Source organism: Sapajus apella, unplaced genomic scaffold (genome assembly GCF_009761245.1).
Source record: "Sapajus apella isolate SASKATOON/1434 unplaced genomic scaffold, GSC_monkey_1.0 scaffold37, whole genome shotgun sequence".
Taxonomy (NCBI): Eukaryota; Metazoa; Chordata; class Mammalia; order Primates; family Cebidae; genus Sapajus; species Sapajus apella.
Window position 1 is genome coordinate 10,926,510 of NW_022436977.1, and position 23,299 is coordinate 10,949,808.

The window sequence follows — 23,299 nt, forward strand, 5'->3', positions numbered from 1 at the left end:
CCACAGTATTCATGTACCACATTTTCTTTATGTGGTCTACTGTTAATGGGCATTTAGGTTGGTTCCATATCTTTGCTATTGTGAATAGTGCTGCAGTGGAAATACACATACGTGTTTGATATTCCTTTGGGTATGTACTCAGTCAAATGGTAATTCTGCTTCTAGTTCTTTGAGTAATCACCACATTGCTTTCCACCATAGCTGAACCAATTTGCACTCCCACAAGCAGTGTAGAGACACTTTGCTTCACAATGTTGCCAGCATCTGTTGACTTTTTAATTGTAGCCATTCTAACATCTAAACTTTTAATGGGATGTTAGAACCAAATATTATTACAAATATATTACATATTCTCAAAAGAGCCTGGAGTTTGTATTCCTAAATAATAAGATGATGTTGCATAAATGAAATAAAAAGGCAGAAGGTACAATACTGCATGTGCTGAGTATGCATCCATTTATTAAAGCATATGCCAGAGGATCGCATCACGCTATGTATTTAGAGAAGTCATTAACAAAGCAATGGCCGAACAGTTTAACATGAATTAGCCAACCTCACTGGTGTGTGATTTCACAGTCAGTCAGTAGCAGAATGGTTCTGACAGTCATGATACTAATATCTGCTGTTCTTAACATATTAGATCAGCTTGTTCATGAAGCACAGTTAATATAACAGGTTCTTGTTTCTGCTTCTGTAAGTAGTCCACTAACAGTTATGACCATAAGTTATAATTACAAAGTACTGTTTTTTACAGCCATATAGTTTGGCATAGACTCTAAAAAGTTAAATCATAAAAATACAGAAAATGCAAATATTCATAAACTGTTTTATAGTGAAAAACCAACTTAGGTGTATTTTTAGGTACCAAGCTGTATTACATTGTTCTACTGCATCTGATGCATTTAGGGCTTATAAGTACAAATTACAAAATTGTAAGCAATTTCTTCCAACTTAATTTTACTATTTTTTCACTAAATGGATGAAAACATGACTTCTGGCATCAGTACAATACATAATAATACTGCATTCAGTAATAATCATTGAGTATTTTTTTTAAAAGAAAGCATCGAACTGATTATAGAGTTAAGGAAATAGTCATAACTGTCAGAGGGAAGATAACAACAATATAGTTACTTACAGGTATTTTAGTAAGTAAACTTTCCGTCCCATTTCTAAACTGTTAACCCAATGACTTTTTAAAGAATGAAATATGGTATAGGCAAGACATAACACTATATGATAAATGCATCAACTTTGCATTTTTACAAATGTGATGTGACCTTGGCAGTTTTAAAGAACAAAGTTTTGTCAATATATATCAAACATTGTTAACAAACTCTAGCATTGCTTTGTGTAAGTTTGCTTTAATAGCATTTCTTCACAGTGATATTTCAGAAAGGTTGGAAACTGGTCAGCAGAAAATATTTCCCACCTTTTCTATTTTAATTTGTATGCAAAAATCACAATATATCTGCAACTATAAAATTACAAATGCTTTCTAGAAGTGACTGCATTTCTAGTTATGGTAGAAAAGGGTATTTGTAAGACATCTATAATGAGGTAAGTAAATGAAATGGAAATTGAGTAATAAATGTTTTCTGATCTATGGTCAATACCTTGGGCAATATAAACCAATTTAACAAAGACAAATGATGGGCAAACTGAGAAGACTAGTTTTTAAAACTAATGAATGTGAAATTGGTAAGGAAACAAAATAAATTTTATAAGGTGTTCTTGATATTTCACTTCACATCATAATTTTGGCACTTCATGGAACATTTATTTTCCAAAGACCAGAATTAGTATAAAAGTTCAGCAGGTTTTTCACATACCTTGTAGACGTTGTACATGAGTACTGGCAAACATTGAAATGTACTGAAATAAACATTCCCCTGTATTTGCACATGCATGCAGTAGTCAAACAATTATAGTTACGAATTTAGCTTGCAGTGTTTGTTTCAAGAACTCTCTTCAGGAGATCTTGTTTCAGATTTAAGTCTTACAAATTCTTTAGCCACATCATCACTGGTCCTCTGAGAGAGTATTCTAAGGATGGTCAAACCAGTTTCATCCACAGAGATATTTTTCAGAAGAGGATACCATGCCCCATAGCTTCCCTTTTCTGCTATGTTCTGTAGCTGAATCACTGTCATTCCAATAATTCGATCTTCTCTGGCAAAGCAGTAATCCTTAACTGAGACATGAAGTTCATAAGCCCCTGGTCGATTGTCCTTTCCCAGAATGCTGTGTGGATTAAAAATACAAATTTTGAGCAAAAACTTTACCTCCTCTAGGCACCCTATTTTAGAACCAGTATAAGACACCTGTATGTCTACAGACACCACCAATATGGTTCTAAAATACTGCTGAAAGTTGTATACATTGGATCTGATTATTATGTTGGCAAATAGAACATCAGTGTATTTTAACCCCTTAAATTTCACTTAGAAAGCTAATTTTAAAATGACTTTTTCCATAGGCAGAAAAAAATGGGAATTAAGATACAATGTTGTACTTAATCGCTAGAGGCAGAGTCTCCTGATTGTGGGTACGATGGAGTTGGACAGGGTCATGGAGAGTAGGGCAAGGTAATGGGTACCTCTTGGTAGAATTCTATGCCATTTCAGTATCACTTTACCTCCAAATCCTGGAGAAGCTATTATATCTAGGAGTCTTTTCTTGGGGAAATACACTGCATAGCCCATCAAGCACTATTCACAAGATGCTAAATTGGATACAGCTCTCTAGAGTAATCAGATCCAGCAGAACCTGGTGATTCTTTCCTATGGCAACAGTTAGACCGGTCAGGTGTGTCGCCTATCCTAACAACCTCCAGCTCGTCAGTGCAGAACTGAACATAATAAAGAACGCTGAGTAGTGATATGGTAGATATAGTCTTCTTCCACCCCTTATTTTTTGTTCATTCTCATATTGTTGACTTTCTAATGAATGTACATTTAACCCTCAGCAGAACCAGCTTTCAAATTCCTTCCTTTTACGAATGACTGTTTTTCTGATGAAACATTTTGCAGAGTTAAACTTCCATTTGCAGGCAACCTTGGTAACTAAACTTGGCACTTTAGAGAAATCCGAAATAATGTGAAAGAAAATGAAAGCCTAGGGGATAAGAGTAGAAGAGCAAAATATGATAGGAATCAAATCCCGTGAATTAAAAAGTGTCTCACTGTGTTACATGTTGAAGAAACTTTAGCTAGGTCCAGGTTTTGGGGTAAGTAGTGAAATGTGGTAAGCTGCTTTATTAGCAGGGAATGTGATCTATTAGGACCCTTTTGATAGAGTAGGATAGTTGAGTTTTAACAAATAATAAGAGAGTGAAGTACTCAGAACAGAGTGCTGAAGGGAATATGGGAAACCATGAACAGAAATCCTAACCTGTACCGGACTGTTTTTGTGTAAATCCTTAGGGCTTTTTCCTAGGTCTTGTAACTTCTGTTTCCCTTCCTAGGTTAGATTATTTATAGAATTAAATGACATCTTTTGAGAGCCTGACAAAATTTTTATCTTCCATCTTGGTAAATTACTATCTTCCCAACTACTCATGCCAAAATCATCCTGCTCCCTTGTGAATCCACCCTGCTTTTTGCAGTTTGAAATAGTAAACTCATCTGTTGGGACTACCTCAGTAGGGTTTCTTCTTGCTCCCAGTAGATTTTGGCCAAAAGGGAACCCCATCAAGAGGTCTGCAGTGAGTGGAGTGAGGTCAGGTCTTTATTTCCCTGGCTCTTTGCCTGTGAGGCTGTTTGCCTCCATGGAATATCAGTGCTGCTTTCAAGGTGGCTGAGGGCTGAGTAGACACCAAGTTTTCACTTTGACTCTTCCTCTCTTCCTTCCAGGCATAAGAGTGGTAACTGCCTGGTGTCTATTAGCCACAGGTCCCTATACTTACCACTTTGTAAAGTTTTTTGTAAATAAACTCATTTTGAATTACTCTAAATGGAGCCGTCTTGGGGATTACTCTTTCGTGTTCTGCCTATGGCAAGAATTTACTTTCAATATGTTATTCAGAATCTTCCACATCTATCTCCCCATTACGTTCTGGTGAGTCACTAATAGCTAGTGCCTGGACTAATGCAATAATCTTCTAACCGATCTTTACGTATTTGGTTGTACTGCTGTATAATTTTTCTGTACACAACAAACATGATAAAGGTGTAAGTCAAATTGTTCATCTCTTCATTTGAAAAGCCTTCACCTACTGAACTTAGAATGGCATCTCACTGCTATACCTATTTATGTGCTGCTGCTTAAACAATGCCAGGCTAGCTATTTCCCTTCATCTGAAATGTTCTGCTCTTCAGTTTAAAAGTCACAGGCTCAGAGAGGCTTCCCTGACCACCCTGGCAAAGGAGCTAGTCATAGTACTTACCAAATATTTCTGCATATGGTATTTAATATTATATGAAATATTTTCGTGACTTTCTACAGATGAGGAATGTATGCTAAAGTAACTTCCATGCGTGCATTACAAAAGATTCATTCAGAAATGTCCTATGATACATACACCCAGTAACTATAACATTGGCTAATACATGGCTAATAACATGGCTAATACTGAATGAATGGAAAAGACCTAAAAACATAACCTTCTTCATTTTCCTTAGCCCTTCCCACTCTGATTCCCTCCATAAGGTCGGCTGTACAATAACAATTGCCTGGTGGAATAAGTTAGGTGGGTTGATGACTTACAACTGAAATGTCTCATTGTACTTTGGTGACCACGTGTTGCTTTTTGTTTTTGTTCCTTGTTTTCTCTTCTTGTCTGCAAGGTTGGGTCCCAGTATACAAACTTCCACGAAAGGGCGGAACATTGCTGTGGTTTGCCAGTTTAGGTCATTAATAGCAATCACTAAAACAGGAAAGGAAATACGCATGTTAGCAAACAAATGTGTGGAAACTAAGAGTGTATTTTTAAAAGTGATTTATAAAGCCATGACTTGGATTTAATAGTGCCCTGATCCCAATGACAAGACACTGTACTCCAAGACAGTAAAATCCTAGTTCCTCTCTGGAATGCACACTGGCAAAAGATTCATTAAATTTTCACATGTGGGCAATATATTTTTCAAAAATATTTAAGGAAATGGACAGTATATAGTACTGTCTACAATCTATTCTAAAATAGATCTATTTTACTTTTAAAGATTCAATATGTAATGCAATTCTGAAATATAGTGGGCAGCCCTGTTTTTGCTCAAAGTGGGCATTGACGTGAGTAATATAAAAATGGAATGAGTGTATTTTGAACAAAACGTTAATCCTCTAATTTCATTTTTGAAATGACCCCTGCATTCAAAAACCAACAAAATCGAGCCACTCATTATAAAAAACTCTAAGCCAGCTGTTGGAAATCACATAGAAAAAGAAATTGGTTAGGTGAATATTAAGACCAGACTGACTTGAACTTTGGAAATTTAATCAGTGTATTAAAAATCTTGAATAATGCAGGCTAGGCATCAGTGCCATTGATATTTTTCTATTTCAGATCAAAAGTTCGGATTTCTTTGGGAAATTTAGAGCATGCCCTAAAGTAATTATGCATATGTTTTTAAATGCAAAAAGAGTTACATTGCTGATACCAGTAATGCTGCAGAAGTTTGGTAGGCTGTCTGATTTATTTAGACCCAAACTGTACCTTTTACAGTGACTTTATGATCGCCGGTTCCTGGGGTGGCAGTGATGTCTACGTGAACAGATATCTGACCCACTGCATCTTTGGAGGAATGACCTGAAAGTAAGCAAAGTTTACCGGCCTGAATTTTCAGACTAGTTAATAATGGACACTTTCATTCTATGCATAAGACTTAAAATGTATGATTGGAAATGATTTTTTCCCTTAATAGCAGAGGATAAATAGCAGATGATAAATATGCAAGTTTCAGGCTTGGATGTAATAATTAGCCCATTGAACTGAAATTTCATTTGGCCTGCAGAAATCATAAGACACTCTGTTTACTATCTGGAGTTTCAAAGAATTTGTGGTTAATTTACTAGCCACTTACTTGCACACAAGGATGCAGCATTGCTTTTTATTACTTTAAGAACTTTTCTACAGTGTGCCATACCAGAGCACTGGGAACAGAAAAGTAGCGTTGTAGGGTAGCTACCTTCATGAAACTATCATTGGCCAGGAGAGATCAACATATAAATAAATTGTTGTAATTTATTGGTGACATCTACTGATAGCATTTTAAAAAGTCAGCTCTATATTGGAAAGGGCCTGTGATTTGGGTTCAGATAAACATGAATTCCAATCACAGCACCGATTCTATGATCCTATTTTCTTAAGCTTCTTAAACTTTTACAAATTAAAAAAAATGAGGATGACACCAACCTCTTAGTATATGCACATTAACATATTTAGGAACATAGAGAATTTTCTCCAAACTGAAGCACATTCTTTAGCTATTCGTTACCATGTCTTTATCTTTTCACCTAAAAATATATCATGGAGGTCATTGCAGTTCAGTGTAGATAAAGCTGCCACTTTCTTTTATATGGCCCAGAATATCACTGAACTCCCTACAAAGTAAATGTTCAGAGACTACATGCTTGGAAAATAAAACAGTAATGTTCGACCTGTAATCCATTAGATTAACCACATTTCAATTGTTTTTAATTCCTTGCTATTATAAACTATAATGAATCATTAGCATGTTGCAAGTTTATCTACAGTAAAGCTCTGAAAAGCATAGTGCTTTTGGCAGAGTTATGTGGAATTTTAATTTCTACCCATAGAGATCGTAACTTTTGCAATCTCATTTGCAATGTATGACATTAATAAGGAAAGCCCAGAACAAAAGATTCTGAGAGACTTTCCGTTTCTGTCGTGAGAGAATCATCCGCTAGACCCTTTCAACACAACCTGCTGAGATGAGCCAATTCACCACAAGGGCCTCTCTCCTTGCCACAGCCATTTGATGATAAAAGGACTGGAAGATAGAAAGTGGTCACTTTGGACATAAGAATTAGAACATCCCTTCAAACTAGCCAAATAGACAATGACTGCCTCACCACCGCAGGTCACCACTGAATGGAGTCACCTTTTTTCTTTCCTTCCTCCCCCCCACCAGGAAGACTACCAGCAGGGGAGAGAGGGCAGGTGTGCATGAGAGGAGGTCACATGTTTCTCATTTACTTTTTGTACTACTGAAGACACGATTATAGCCTGCTTTGGGAGAGACTTTTTTTGTTTGGTTGGTTTATTTCGGAGACAGGGTCTTGCTCTGTTGCTCAAGCTGGAGTGAGGTGGTGCCATCATAGCTCACTTCAATTGACAGGGGATTTTTCCCCCTCAAACTCCCAAGTATCTGGGTCTATTAGTGTGCACCACCATGCCTGGGCCTCCCAGAGTGCTGGAATTACAGGTGTGAGCTGCCATGCCCAGCTGAGAATAGAGCTTTGAATCAAAGCTTTAATGTGAGCAGAATGAAACTTTAAGAAATGAATAATTTTCTAGCAGCACAAGTAACTACTGCTGTGTGAACCTGGATTGTTACATGCCAAAGGGCTGCAACTTGCCATAACATTCTAAGTAGAACAACATGTAAGTTTTGGTTTGCTGCCCTTAGTTATGGAGGAAGACCAGGAAGGGACTTTTTAAACATATACAATAAGTTTTTCCTTTCTCAAATTGCTTGTCTGTGGTCTTCCATTTATACACCCTACCAGTGTGTGATTTTTCTAAGTGTGTGTTTTTTCATATTGGGGTCTGTTGGTGGGGAATAGAGGAGGGACAGCAGGCAGTGGGGAGGTTGGGGAGGGATAAGACAGGGGGAAATGCCAAATATAGGTTGGGGTGGGGGACGGACATAGCTGAGGCTTACACATGGTCAGGACCCTCCACGTCGCTTTTAAAATCTGGTAATGGGAACCAAGCTAGTTCAGATGAAGTCTTTTCTAACTGTAAATAATTTTATTGCTGTACTTTTTATGACTGGCAGTACAGCACGCTTATTTACACCATCACCACAGACGTGTGTTGAGCTACGATGTTATTATACTGAAAGGATTTTTTCAGCTCCATTATAATCTTATGGGACCACTGTTGAAATGCACTACATCATTGACTGGAACATTGGTATATGTCACCAACTCCACAGCAATTATGTAAAGACATACTTAATTTTGTTTCCTTGGACTCTATGAATATTAAACATACTGCTAATTGAAACAGCTTATATATTTTTTCTTTTTAAAGATGGGGTTTCACCAGGCTGGTTTTGAACTCCTGACCTCAGGTGATCCACCCACCTCGGCCTCCCAAAGTTCTAGGATTACAGGCCCGGCAAGACAGCTTATATTTACTACCTATATTGAGTCTTCATGACTACAGTTCGCTGAAGTGTGTTGCTGAGAAATTGATCAGAGATTAATAAGAAATCCTTGAGGTAAGTCACCATGTAGGTAGAATGGCTTTGGGAAATTTAGTTATCCTAAGTTGTTTAAATATTTTAGGATTGAAAAATATAGATTTTTTTAAAGAAAAATTTTAGAGCTAGAGGAAGTCTTGGAAATCATTTGCTCCAGTCTTTTTGTTTTAGACATAAAGAAGCTGAGACTTGGTATTTTGAACAACTTCCAATAATAGGGGCAGTATTAGTGGTAACTTTTATTTTCAGTTCTGGGTGCTTTCCACTGAACTTGTCTTTTGCAATACAGAGAATGGGGTAGACTGTCAAACAGGAGCAGAACTTGGGAAATAGGTAGCATGTGGATTTGGCCAACCACTGTTACTCGTTCCTACCTGGAAACTCACAGCAGTTAGGGGAAAACAAGGCAAACGACTTTCAACCCCAACTAATGTCTGAGAACTGTTTCACATGCCGACAGTCATTATCTGTTTAACTGGACCCATCAGCATCTCTCAAATCTATTCATGCATCCTGATTAGTAGCAAACATGACTGTGTAGCAGAGAGAGGCCTAAAAAAGATTCTCTCCCAAAGTGTGTATTCCCAGCAGGCATTATAGGCAGGCAGAGACTAGGGAGTAATGCATCCTGAAGGATAAGGGCTTCAGGATGTCTTCCTCTTGGTAGTCACTGAAGTACATAAATGTGGTAATGGGAACCAAGCTAGTTCAGATGAAGTTAGTCTAGGGACTATGCATCCCCACACCCCTGGCTTCAGACCACTCTATCTGTCAGTAACCAAAGGTTACTGAAGAAGTAAGACCCTCTTGTTGATAGCTTAATTGTACATTTTGTAAGTAAAAGGATAAATGCTTGAGGGGATGGATGGTCCCTTCCCCAGGATGTGCTTATTTCACATTGCATGCCTGTACGTGTCATGTACCCAATCAAAATTTAAACAGTGGCTAAGGTTAATTGAGTTCACATACACATTGAAAAGTCTACTTCTAAATAGAATATTAGATCAACAAGACAGAAAATTAACAAGGATATCCAGGACTAGACCTCGAATCTGCACCAAGAGGACGTAATAGACGTCTATAGAACTCTTCACCCTAAATCCACAGAATATACATTCTTCTCAGCACCACATCACACTTACTCTAAAATGCACCACATAAATCACTCCTCAGCAAATGCAAAAGAATGGAAATCCTAACAACCACTCTGTCGGACCACAGTGCAATCAAAGTAGAACTCAGGATTAAGAAACTCAAAACTGCACAAATAAAAAGAAACCGAACAACCTGCTACTGAATGACTACTGGATAAATCATGAAATGAAGGAAGAAATAAAGATCTTTTCATTTGAAGAGGAGTGAGCATATAAAACCCAATAAAGGGCACCTGAAACAAAAATTCTATAAAACAAGAAAAAGATAATATCTTCAGAACTAAGAGGACAAAGCTTATCTATGAAAACAGCATCCTAAATCAAGATTTTAAAAAATAGAGACATTAAATGTACCAAAGAAAATTTCTTAAGCTAAAAGTTTTAAATTTTTGGAAGAGTTCAATTTCAGAAAAATTAGAAAAGCATAAGCTATACCAGCATACATGTGGATGAAATGTTTACATTTCACAGATAAAGGGCAAAATGTTTTTAATACAATAATATATATTATAATTTTTAATATAATAATAATTATTCAAGCAGAAAAGGACGAGGATTCTGAGACAGCTGTATTTTTCCTCGTAAAATTCAGGAGGAAATGACCCAATACCTAGTTATGAGAGAGACACTATATGATCCTAGCATTTTAATCTAGCCAGTTTTTCCTTGTGTGTAAATAAAACAAAGACTGGAGGCGCTGGATTGTAGGAACCATGGCAGTGGGCGATGGTATTGCTCTATATGTTACTGCTGCACAAAAGTATTTTTTCTTGTTCCATGATAGCTACAAAGGGAAGTTACTGTATTTGCATGGAAATTATGGACTCAAAGAGATTCAAATTCTTTGAATAGATGCTTATAGAGCCTAGAATTTGCGCTATGGCAGCTCAGGGATGCTCGTGACAGTTCTTTAATTATAAAAGTCTTGAGAGTTTGGGATGTAGATATTAGCAACGGTACAAGTTCTATGCCACACGGTGTTAAAATAGAGTAAGACACTAGCAATAATGGAAGTATGAAAAGACAGCTTTTCAACGATAGACAGTCTAAAAAATTAGGTCCACAGTTGACCTGATACTATGTAAAGTTTCATAAAAGGAAATATAATATTTGACACAAGGAAAGCAACAACCTCTCTCCACCAAGTCCCTGTGGGGAACTACTTGTGCTATTAGTGAAAGGAGCTGAGGCACTAGGAAATTGGACTGAAGTTCTGACTCTATTTCATTTTTCTTCAGGCACTTCTGATGTTGCAATGCGCAATTGTTTCTCCAACCAAAGTATAAGCTCCATAAGGGAAACATCTTTGCCCTGGTCACAAATGTTTAATTACTGCCTGAAACAGTTCCTAGCATGCAGTAAGTACTAGATAAATACTTGCTAAATACACATAGTTACAAAATTAGAAAAGTTAGGAGTATTATTTAAAAGATAGATATATTTTAAATTAAACATGATAAACTGAGGTTATAAGCCTGGCATTTTATCATGTTTTATATCTCCATTTTGATTTTTAGCTTTTTAAAAAGGAAGATTTTATAGAAATAGTTAAGGCTCCAAGAGTTCTCTTCCTCCGTTATGATGAATTCAGAAACTATTACACTTGAATGTTTTGATACTTGTATTTACTGATCATTGCACACTGTTTTATTTCACTATGTATTGTTTCTGAGGTTTATCACTTATTTTAAACTACTGTTTAGTATACTCATTCACGAGTATTTTATGATTATGAATTCTCCTGTTAATGTTTAATAAATATAGCAACACAATTTTAATAGACATTTTTGAATATGTCACCTGTTGAGATTTTGATCATTGTATTTAATTTATAGATTAATTTGGAAATTGGCACCTTGATATTTCTCTACAATTATTCAGCTTTACCTAAAAGTGACATGAAGAGCATGACATTAGGACCCCATTGAACGAATTCATACAACAACCAATTTCATATCCACATGTAAATCATTAAAAATTGCCCTTTACAACAAATGTAATAAGATGATGCAAAATTAGAATAAATGAACTGGTTTGAAAATATGTATAAAGGCAATAATAAAAGACAATATAACTCTTGAAAATAGCAACGTTTTTTTGTGACAATATGCTTATATTAAATGCAAAAACTAATAAGAGTTTCTGTAAGTTACAAAAAAAATGAGACAATGAAATATGGTTTAGACTTAATAATTCAGAAAGAAACCTGTGTACCATTAAAACAAAATACCTCGTGGATGTCACTTACTTGCATGTTTAGTTGTTGGTTTGTTAAGTTCTAATCATAATTTCCGCCAACAAATCCAACGCTCATTAAGAAATACTATTACAGTAACTAAGAACTTATTAAAGACAAAAACATTATTTCTATAAAATATCCTGGACTTAAATAAATAGCCAGACAAACTAGCAGAAGTGGCACAGAAATCCAGTATGTTTAAGATAGTAGTGGGAAAAATGTCAGTGAGAAAGACAATCATTTGATACCTGTATGTGGAAAATCTTTTGGAACTTGAAATCAAATCCCAAACGTAAACAGAAAACATTTGCAAAAGATGTTACCGACAGAAGGTTTCTATCCTTAATGTATACAGAAGTCCTGTAAGTAAACTCTAAGTCACCAGAAGAAATTTAAGTGATTAATGTGTAACATTTAAATAAGGTATCTAGTATTGCCTATCACATTAGCATATACAACACCTAAGGCTGGAGATTTTGTGAAAAATAGAACTACTCGAGTCTATTATTTATGGGAAGATGCAGTGATACCTTTTTTAGCCAGCTATATGTGTTTTTTCAGGTCCTTGATAGTAAAGACTGCCCCATGCTTTTCAAACAGATGTTGTGAGAACGCACTCACTTTCACAAGAACAGCAAGGGGAAAGCCACCCCCATGATCCAATCACTCCCACTACATCTCTCCCCCAACACTGAGGATTACAAGTCAACCTGAGACTTGCGCAGGGACACAGAACAAAACCAAATCAAGGGAAATGTTAAACAGAATATAAAGTATTAGAAAAATTTAGAGTAAGTTCAAAGAGAGACAGGGTAAAGAAAAGCAATATTTGGAGAGATATTCGCTAAGAATTTCCCAAAATTGATGAAATGCACAAAGCCACAGATTCCAGAGGCATCATGTACCTCCTCAATGATAAACAAAAGGAAACACACATCAAAGTAAAACTGCAGAATACCAAGGACAAAGATTGCTGCATGTGGTCAATTACTTTCTTGCAGTCCTTTTCTCCTGGGCCTCCCTGTTTACTTATTGTTGCTTCTTTGGTCTCTTCTTTTAGCTTTTTGTTAAGTGCCATCCACTAATGTGAACTCTTGGCTTTCCACTCTCCTTCTGCTATCCTCAAACTTTAATCTTTTAAATATTTGTCTTGTTAGCACCTACCCTGATCTTAAGATTATCTTTTCAAGTTTTCATCTTAGTGGAACCTCAAAGTTGATTTATCATATCCTCAAAAGACCTCCAAGTGCTTACCTTCCTATTTTCAACCTTGGTAACATTTTCCTACTGTTCAAGCTCAAATATTTGGCAATCACATGAGATTTCTCTTACTTTTACTTGTTGACCCTAAGCACTAACTAAATCATGCCCATTGTTCTAGTCTTTATTTCATTTTATTTAATGGAAACTTAGTCCTGCTACCACTGTTAATACCTCCTTCTAAACCTGAGGGCTCTTACTGACCTGAGTAGAAATTTTAAATTCAATTCTAAGCTTTAGAAATTGTTCTCCTATCAGTTACAACTAAACTTACCTCTTACCACACTCAACGATATCCCTTTTTACAAGCCTTCCTTCCACATATGCAAATACTTCCACTTTCAAGCTCTGCCGTCTCTGCATAGCTTCCCCAGTCACTCCAAACAACACTACTGCTGGCCACTTGTAGCTACTCTATTCTCTCCATTCTCTCTCTATTCTCTCTGATCAAACCTATTACATCATGAAGTTACGCCAGAAGTGAAATAGTTTTAATGCTACATTTTAAAAATAAATCATTCTATTATAAAGATTCATGCACACATATGTTCATTGCGGCGCTGTTTGCAATAGCAAAGACCTGGAACCAACTCAAATGCCCATCAATGATAGACTGGACAAAGAAAATATGGCACATATACACCATGGAATACTATGCAGCCATAAAAAAACGATGAGTTCATGTCCTTTGCAGGGACATGGATGAATCTAGAAACCATCATTCTCAGCAAACTGATACAAGAACAGAAAACCAAACACTGTGTCTTTCCACTAATAGGCAGGTGATGATGAGCAATGAAAACACTTGTGCACAGGGAAGGGAACAACACTCACAGGGCTAGGGGAGGGGAGGGGAGGAGTAACACAGCCAGAAATGCCTGATGTAGGTGATGGGGCAGCTGTGGGGGAGGGATGGAGACAGCAAACCACCATGGCATGTATGCACATATGCAACCATCCTGCAGGATGTGCACATGTACCCCAGAGTAGAAAGTACAATTAAAAAAAAAAGTATACAATTTTTAATAATACTATTGGTCAAACAGAATGACTGATACAAAAACTGGTCACTAAAATTTCAATTTTGGAGACGAAACCTAATCGTGACACACTATATGTAGAAAGTATGTGATGGCCTCCAGGCCAAACTGCCTGGGTTTGAATCCAGGCTTCTTTGCATATCTGCTTGGTAACCTTGAGCAAGTTACTTAATCTCAATTCCCACATCTGTAAAATAGGAGTAACAGTACTTACCTAATTCAACTGTTGTAAAGATTAAATGAATTATCACTTCTAAGTTGCTAGCTATAATTCTGGGTTTTTTAAAAAAATACTGAACTATTCACTCTCTTTTACCTAACAATTTTCTATAAACCTGCCTTACAGAAACACTTGGATAAATACACAAAAGCACATATGACTAACATTTGTAGAGGTAGGTGGATTACCTGAGGTCAAGAGTTCAAGACCAGTCTGGCCAACACTGTGACACCCCACCTCTACTAAAAGTACAAAACACTAGCTGGGAGCGTGGCACATGCCTGTAATTCCAGCTACTAGGGAGGCACAGTCAGGAGAGTTCCTTGAACCTGGGAGGTAGAGGCTGAAGTGAGCCGAGATCACACTATGGCCCTCCTGCCAGGGTGACAGAGCCAGACTCCATCTCAAAAAAACTAAAGACAACCTGTAAAAGTAGTACAATAGTGAGTACATCATCATATATCACACAAAATACTGTGAATTCATACTCTTTTAGTGTGAATTCACACTGAAAATGAAGGAACTCTATATGTTATATACAAAAAAGATCTATTTAAACATACTGTGATATGCAATGATACAGTTTGGCTATGTCCCCATCCAAATCTCACCTTGAATTATAGTTCCCATAATCTCGCCTTATCATGGGAGGGACCTGGTAAGAGGTAATTCAATCATGAGGCAGTGAGTTACATCCATGCTTTTCTCATGACAGTGAGTGTGTTATCACAGTATCTGATGGTTTTATAAGGGGCTTTTTCCCCTTTGCTCAACACTTCTCTTTCCTGTTATCATATGAAGGACATGTTTGCTTCCTATTCTACCATGATTATAAATTTCCTGATGCTTCCCCAGCCATGCTGAACTGTGAGTCAATTAAACATTGTTCCTTTATATATTACCCGGTCTCGGATATGTCTTTATTAGCAGTCTGAGACTGCACTAACATGCATGTTACCTGATTTTAGGGGGAAGGAAGAAGTATTATACATGTATGATTGAAATTCTGAGAGAATAAACTTAATGCATACAGAGATGGTGTTGGCAGAATGTATTAGTTTTGCTGTCGTACACTCTCATATTATCTGAATTGTTTCTAAGAAACACCTAGCACTTGTTAATTAAAATATTTAAACATAAAAAAGAATCAGAAAATTAGGGCAGGAAAATATAGATGGTAAGTTCAGTTCATTGATTTAAAACCCTGTGTTTTCCCTATCTGGTGAATACATACATGATTAATGTGGTTCAGTCATTTTGACCGGGATGTTATCCATCCCGCCAAGCAACTGTCATAAACAAATTGCCAACTTTGTGAGCATGTGAGTAAGCAACTGAACAGTGTTGAGAGGAAAATTGGTAGTGTTCATCAATGGGTAGATGGAGCACAGTGATCCAATAATTGGTACCTGGATGACAGCAGAAGACAGAACTGACTTCATTCCAGTAATCAATCAGGAATGCTCACTCAGCACAATACTCAAGCAGCAGCAGTAAAAAAGCCATTAAAAAAATGAAAAGAAATCAGCTTCCTTACGGACAACAATGCAAACACATCTAAGACATGACCACACTTATCAGCAGCAGTTCCCGGGGTTCAGATCATTTGGCTGAGAACTCATTTAATACAAGAGACTTCATTGTGAGAGACAAAAAAGCACCCCAGAAACATTAGAAGCTAATATTGAAACTACCACTTTGAAGCAGCCACTCTGTAGGAAGCGGGAACATAGAAATTAACTATCCTACAGAAAAGGCAATAGGGCTTGGTAATGTACTGGTCTGAATTTTTAAATCAAGAATTGGTCTAGTCTAACATAATTCAGCAAGGACAGCATAGAACAAATACAAGTTGTTTTTCGGGAAAGTATCTGGAATACATAGACATGATTTCAGTTTTTTGATTTATCTGATAATGCTGTTGTCTTTCAAAAGTGAACTTCATCTGTTTAGTGGAGAGAAACTGGCTTTTTGTCTTCTCAAATAAATGCAAGGCATGCACCTTTTGAGGAGATCTTAAGTTATGAAATAAACACACAAAAATAAAAACAACTATTTGTCTGATATGGTTCCGCTCTGTGTCCCCACCCAAATCTCGTGTTAAACTGTAATCTTCAGTGTTTGCGGAGGAACCCAGTGGGAGGTGATTGGATTATGGAGGCAGATTTCCCCCTTGCCGTTCTTGCAATAGTGAATGGGTTCTCATGAGATCTGCTTGTCTAAAAGTCTGTAGCGCCTCCCGCTTTACTTTCTCTGTCCTATTCTGCCAAGGAAAGATGTGTTTGCTTCCCCTTTGCCTTTTGCCGTAATTGTAAGTTTCCCGTGGTCTCCTAGCCATGCTTCATGTGCAGCCTGCATAACTCTGCCTCTATTAAACCTCTTATCTTCATAAATTACCCAGTCTTAGACAGTTCTTTATAGCCATATGAGAATGAACTGATACACTGTCTCAAGCATTTAAAAAATAAAAACGAAATCATCTCAACTTCCAAATGCTATATTCACTGCAAGGAATGTCACTCTAACAACTTGCTAAATTCAAACTGTGCTGAGGAACTCCCAGGTAGAAGATAGTTTTTCTTTCTAAAGAGTGTGTTGAACTGACTCTGAAAAGGGGAAAACAAGAATGGAGAAAGAGAAATAACAAACAGTGTTCTGAAGTTTAAACACTGGCTTCTAGTAATTTCTGTGGCCCAATACATCCCTGTGATCTGTGGCTTGGTTCTGTCGCATTCTTAACATTCATTCTACTCTTAACCTATTTGCTATCATACCTCTGTCACCATCAACCATAGTTGCATTCATAACACAGGATTTGTCATAAAACTAGGTATCAGCCCCTTTAAGTCAAATTGAATATTTTTTAAAGCTTTAAAAAAGTAAATTAAGGATTACAAGATAATGTAAAATGCCATTTTTTTTTCCACAAAAACTTCCCTGATTTCTCCATAGGAAATAGGCTCTTTAGAGACCATGACTGTTTATAATTCATTTAAAGCTTAGTATTTTCTATTTTGCTTATAGTCATTTGCATACAAAATACACATATTTCCAATTCGGTTGTAAGTTGTAAGCTCTCCGAGGACAGAGTATCTGACATACTTATCTGTGTAATTCCTGTGGCTAACTCAGCACCTTCAGCCCCTCTTTGTTCTAGTAGTAACAGAGCACAGCAGAGAGTTTGAAAACCACAGGCTCTGGGGTCAGATGCCCAAGATTGACATTTAGCTCCTAACTCAGCATGACTCTGAGGAGTTCCTTAGTCTCCTCATTTGAAAAATGAAACTTTTTTCCTCTTAATGGTACTGTGACGATTGAACAATATAAAGCACTTAGTACAGCGCACACAAATCCTCAAACGCTGGTGACGAACATTATTTCTACAGCATACTCACTCTGAAACCAGATACGTTCAGAACTCTGGGTCTGTGTAGTGCACTTGCATAGCTGAAGTTTCTCTTTTTTAAAAATTAAAGCTAACTAAATGACAAATTAAGTTTGACTCCCTAGGTTCCCCTAACAAACCTCCGGATGAATCATAGGATCGTATGATCTCTGAAGTTATCTACTGATCAAATATGGAACACAGGCATTCTTAAATGTATTTTAAAATAAATTTTTTCAAGCTATAAATTGGTTTTGTCAAATCTTGGAAAACTTTGCAAAGCTTGTCATATCGTATTGTGTCATTGTGAATAAAATTCCAAGTCTTAGGTTCTTGCTAGAAATCTGTGCTGAAAAGCAAGATACTGATTCAACTTCAGAGAAATGAAATGTAGACTCTAAGAAGATCTGTTACAATGACAAGTAATAGAATTTTTGCTTACTGAATGTGCTTTTCTTTTATACTTTAATAACAATGACAAAGCATTAGCCAAAGACAGATTTGTTTTATTTTCCAAAGGCTTTCTTACCAGAAGTGGGAAACAGGTGTAGCCTAGCAATGCCATATAATGGTTTTACACACAGATGCCTTTGGCTTCGTAAAGAAGGCAGAGACAGACAATGCTCTGCCCAGAGTATAACAGTCGGCTCCTTGCAAAGTCTTTGCAAAGACTTGTCATCCATAGTTGCAAGTACCACTGGCCAAATGTCTATGAATGATTGTTTATACCGAGAGTAAAGGTTCATGAATTTTGCCTGTTATTAAGGAGAAAGAGGAACAGCATATTGCAAGCAAAGCATTTAACCCATCGAATAATAGAGGTTTGACCAGATCCTGCTGTGTTCTAGCTGCATCCTGGTTGACTGAATTCAAGACTAACTCAGTCATCCTCCGTCAAACATTCACTGGGCACCCGCATCTCAAGCACTAAAACTTGTTTAGGATGATTCCTGACCCTCACTCTATACTGGCAACACCCAAGGTACTTTAAAACAAGGGTGGGCTCCATGCTAGGAGAATTACATTAGAATTTTAGGAGTGGAACTCCAGCATCTACATTTTTTAAAAAGGTGCTCCAGGTGGTTTTGATAGGCAGCCAAGGTCAAGAACTGCAAGTATAGGGGCACCAAAACAAAACAAAGTTTCTATGAGAGCTTCTAAGCTCCTGGAAGGATAGAGAAGTAGGCAAAATCCAGTGAGATCTCTGCTATGACAGGCAACACAACGGGCTTTGGAAGCACACAGGAGGACCACCTCATTCAGACTGGGGTTTGGCTCAGAGTGCTAGGGTAGGCTTACAACCAATTTGAGTGATTCTACACTGCACTGTTCAAGCTGTCATTCTAAGGACACTGGGCCCTCTTGGGACTCAGCTGTCTGATCCAGTTAGAACAGAATAAGCTGCCATTGAGACAAACTGATTGCTGATGGACCCTGCCCTGGGGCCACTGTTTACCTGTTTGTGAGATTCCCACTGATCACTTCTGCCTTCACCTTTACTACCCAGCAGCTGTTGTTTCTTATGTCAGGCAGTGAATCCTAACTCCGAGCTGGGACTAAACCCCCAAGGAGTTCTCCTGCTGATGCAACATCCCTTGGAGATGAGGAAATTACCCATCTCAACATACAGAACAAAGCTTCCCCCCACTGTCTCCAGTTATACTTTATTTTTTAAGTTTCGGGGTACATTTGCAGGATGTGCAGATTTGCTAATTAGGTAGCCCTGGGTCCAGAGCGTTTATTAGGTTTCAGACTTTACATTTTAAGCCAAGGAGAACTCCACTTTCTTTGATTTCTCCTGCTGTCTACTAGGGTGGCATTCCTCTTCACAGTCCCAACAGAATAATAACATCTGGACAAGTTCTGCAGAACACAGCTGCCACAGTACTGCCCTGTGCCGGCACTGGAAGAGGGTGTTGAAATATTATCCCACCAGAAATAAAGTGGACTTAGAGGAAATGCTCACTGTACAGGTGACAAGACCAGACCAGTGGGGAGTCTGACTTCACAGGAGTGGCCTTTTATTTTCTGGAATCAATATTTGCAATTGGAGCTTTTACTGAGGAATCAGGGAGTTCTCCAGGAAGATTAGCCCCTTGAAGAGAGAGGTACTAGTGATCCCCAAAACTGCTACTCTGAGAATACTCAACAGTATTCTGTTGCCTCTCTCAACATAAAATGTTTACAATAAACTAAGTACCTAAACTCAGATGTGTTACAGGTGGTTATTTTTTTTTTTTCCTGGTTTAAGAAAAAAAGTCATTTCAAACTTTGTGTTTCTTAATTGAAAAACTGAAAGTATCCTACAGGTATTAGGTGTACAACTAAATACATTTTAGTTTATCTACATGGTGGGAAATTAAGCATTCTTTAACTCATACTTTCAGAAATTGCAAATAACACGTGACAGTGTCATCCGGCTGCACTGTGATATATACAATGAATGCCAGGACACGGATGACAACAGAGGCAAACGAGTCCAGTGTAGGGTGAAGAAAAGGCCGACTCCATAGAGTGATGGTCACGAGTTCTGCTCTCGCATCAATAAACTGAGGGTGAAAGCATCAGAAGCAGATCAACGCCTGGAAAACCAAGCACCAGGCATCTGAAGCGAGAGGAGATCACGGGCTCTGAATAAGTGGGAAAAAACATTTAGAGCTGCACTCGAAAAAAAACAGTTGAAAGCCTGCACTCAAAGTCAGGTAGGAAAAAAAAAACAAACCATGCTCAGGTGTAAGCTTTCACTAAAGTCTATCGAGACAGAAGTTCTTTGCTTTGTGGCATCTTCCTCTGTCTCCCAGACTAGAGTACAGTGATGCGATCTCAACTCACTGCAATCTCTGCCTCCAGGTTCAGGTGATTCTCCTGCCTCAGCCTCCCAAGTAGTTAGCATTCCAATTGTCTGCCACTACACCTGACTAATTTTTGTATTATTATTATTATTTTTTTTTGTAGAGACGGTTTCACCATGTTGCCCAGGATGGTCTCGAACTCCTGACCTCAAGCGATCTGCCTGCCTTGGCCTCCTGAACTGCTGGGATTACAGGTGTGAGCCACTGCACCTGGCCAGTTCTTTATATTTTTACTATCCACATGTGAACGATTTCAAGGGTGGGAATGCTTACAGATCCACACTGGAATATGATTTTCTATATATGTCTCCGAATGAATGCAGTGCTATGAACAGTTCTGGCAGCAATATAATTGTGGAAGAATGAACGACCAGATAAGCATCTTTCAATATACAGAGTGTGTTCTTCAAAAGCTGCCAGTAAAGCGATTTGTGTCAAGTGTTTTTCTCAAGAACTGAGGAATCAATGCCTTCAAAATGCATTCAGTATGATTAAAAAAGAGTCATACTTGTCAGAATGCTAGGAAGATGTGTGAGAGATGGCAGCCCAATTTTTGGATCCTCCCAAATCCACACAGAAACACTCAAAGCAGCAACTACTTATTGAAGGCAGAAACCCAAGGAAAACATTGACCATGAGATAGGTGTCAAGGTAACTCCTTGAATCCCAAAGTTGCAGAATGCAGGAGGTGCCACCAACAGCCATCAGTTATTTCTGTGATTGGTGTCTATGTGGAAGAGATGCATGGGAATGGAAGAAGGACTAAAGAACAGAAGCACCAGAGCCTCTATGAAATCTCCCCACTGATCCTACCTATCATCTTGCCTCAATGATAAAACCTGAGTTCAGTCTTTGGACACAGAGGCCAACTTGCAGGAACACAGAAGGACATGCAGAATCAGACTGTCCAATCTCAATCAGAAAAATCCAGGCTGTCAGAGACTCTACAATGGAGCAATGCTTGCTCTTAAAAAGATATAAAGTACAGAAGGCACTTGTAAATTCAAGGGACTTTAAAAGACATTACATTTAAGAAAATGAGCAAGAGAAAACTATGATGTCTTTGTTCTGTGCTGCATGTTACAATAAAGGTTAAAATACTTAAACATAAGATCTATTGATAATCTCAAAATAAAAATATTATAACGTTTAGAGCTTCCTCTAAAATATGCTCATGGCTTTACCATGAAACTAGGAAATTTTAAAGCATATAATCTACTGATCATCTCTAAATATGAAAATATTCTACCTCCTTGATTTTATAACTATGGTGGCCACTTAAAAGCTATTTCTGTGTCTCACTTCAGTGAAAGTATGGATGGAAGGCACAGGTGTCTCTGAGAGAGGATTTTCTTCCTATTCTTGTTCTAACTCTGTCTCACTGTCAGTCCAGTGAAATTAATCTGTTGTTCTCAGAGAATTAGAAACAATTGTGTTAGTTAAGCTGAGTAGTGTGTTAACAAGCTACTATGGTCATTAAAGTGTTTCGGAAATAAAATTATCCCCTTCTACCTCCAGACTCCACAACTACATGGAAATCACTACAGGGTTGCTTTCTTTGGATGCTTTCTTGGTTCTCAGAGGCCCTTGAGGAACTCATTCCTTTCAACACCTGCTAACTGAGGAAGAGACAGTTGCCTGTTCAGTCTATGCCAGGATAAAATGGCCAAGAGAGGAGCTAGCAAGGAGGGCAAGGAGAGGACTGGGGAGCTGGCTGTGGGCTCACAGAGGGAGGGAATTATTACCAGGAGAGTGCAAGCCACTCCTCGGATTTTTCAAAGATGGGGCAGTGGTTGGGAGAGACGGAAAATCACTGTAACAGATAGCAGAGACCAGGCCATGCTCCTCCCCAGTACTTCCTTACCTTTGCCTGCTCCTACGTCTCCATTTTGAGGAGAAACAGGTTCTTAAGTGAATGGCAGTGGACCTAAGGATGGCATCTGGATGATTTTATTTCTTTCTTCCTGTTGCTAAACTCCTTTGGAGCAGGGGACAGGGAAACAGAGATGGATGCCTGAACCACTCAACCAGGTCCCCAAAGGGAAAAAGCGTAGGGATAAGGAACAGAGACCGTCTTGTACTCTCTGTGATCATCAGAATTTGAATGAACTTTTTCCTGCTGAGAGAGTGAAAGTTAATTTTTATTAGGCTGTGGAAGACTCTGATGCACCACTTTGCCCACATTTTGTGACTGTCTTTTCTTCTGAGTATGACTATTCAAATCCTACCCAAGTTCCCCCGTTCCTCTATGGTCTTTTGAGTTCTACCATCGAGAGCTCTCCCTTTCCTTTGACCCACAGCACTGTCCTGTAATTTTCTTGTAGTTATGATTTGGGTTTTAAGCAATTTTGTTTCTGGCCTTTTGGACCAGGAGATTATCTTCTCTTTGACATTAAAAACCCCATTACCCTCTGGATTCCCTGTGGCATGCAGAAGAGTTCCTTGTATATAGGTCACCAATACATGTTTGTTGCGTATTTAACTTATTTTACTCATATTCTTTGCATGACATATTAAGTGTCTTTGGAACTAAAGAATTGTGAGAATGTAGGAGTTTACTCTGGCTTAGTCCATTAGCTCAAGCTTGTCCAACCCCTGGGCCACACACCGCATATGGCCCAAGACAGCTTTGAATACAACCCATCTCAAATTTCTACACTTTCTTCCAACAATGATATGCCATTGTTGGAAGCAAGTTGAAATCACTATTATACACACACACACACACACACACACACACACACACACACACATATATA

General features: G+C 38.0%; 1 protein-coding gene across 2 annotated transcripts in view; it reads right to left on the reverse strand.

Annotated features, from left to right (window-relative positions):
* Window positions 1–433: 433 nt before the first annotated feature.
* The window catches only part of UNC13C (unc-13 homolog C), a 605,313-nt gene continuing 582,447 nt past the window's right edge, over window positions 434–23,299 (reverse strand). For both annotated transcript variants that reach the window (XM_032297403.1, XM_032297404.1), the window contains 3 exons: window positions 5,654–5,746; window positions 4,708–4,867; window positions 434–2,244 (listed from right to left, as the gene is read on the reverse strand). In XM_032297403.1, coding sequence (XP_032153294.1) covers window positions 1,959–2,244; window positions 4,708–4,867; window positions 5,654–5,746 — 539 coding nt within the window. In that variant the 3' untranslated portion in view covers window positions 434–1,958. The remainder of the gene's footprint in view (window positions 2,245–4,707; window positions 4,868–5,653; window positions 5,747–23,299) is intronic.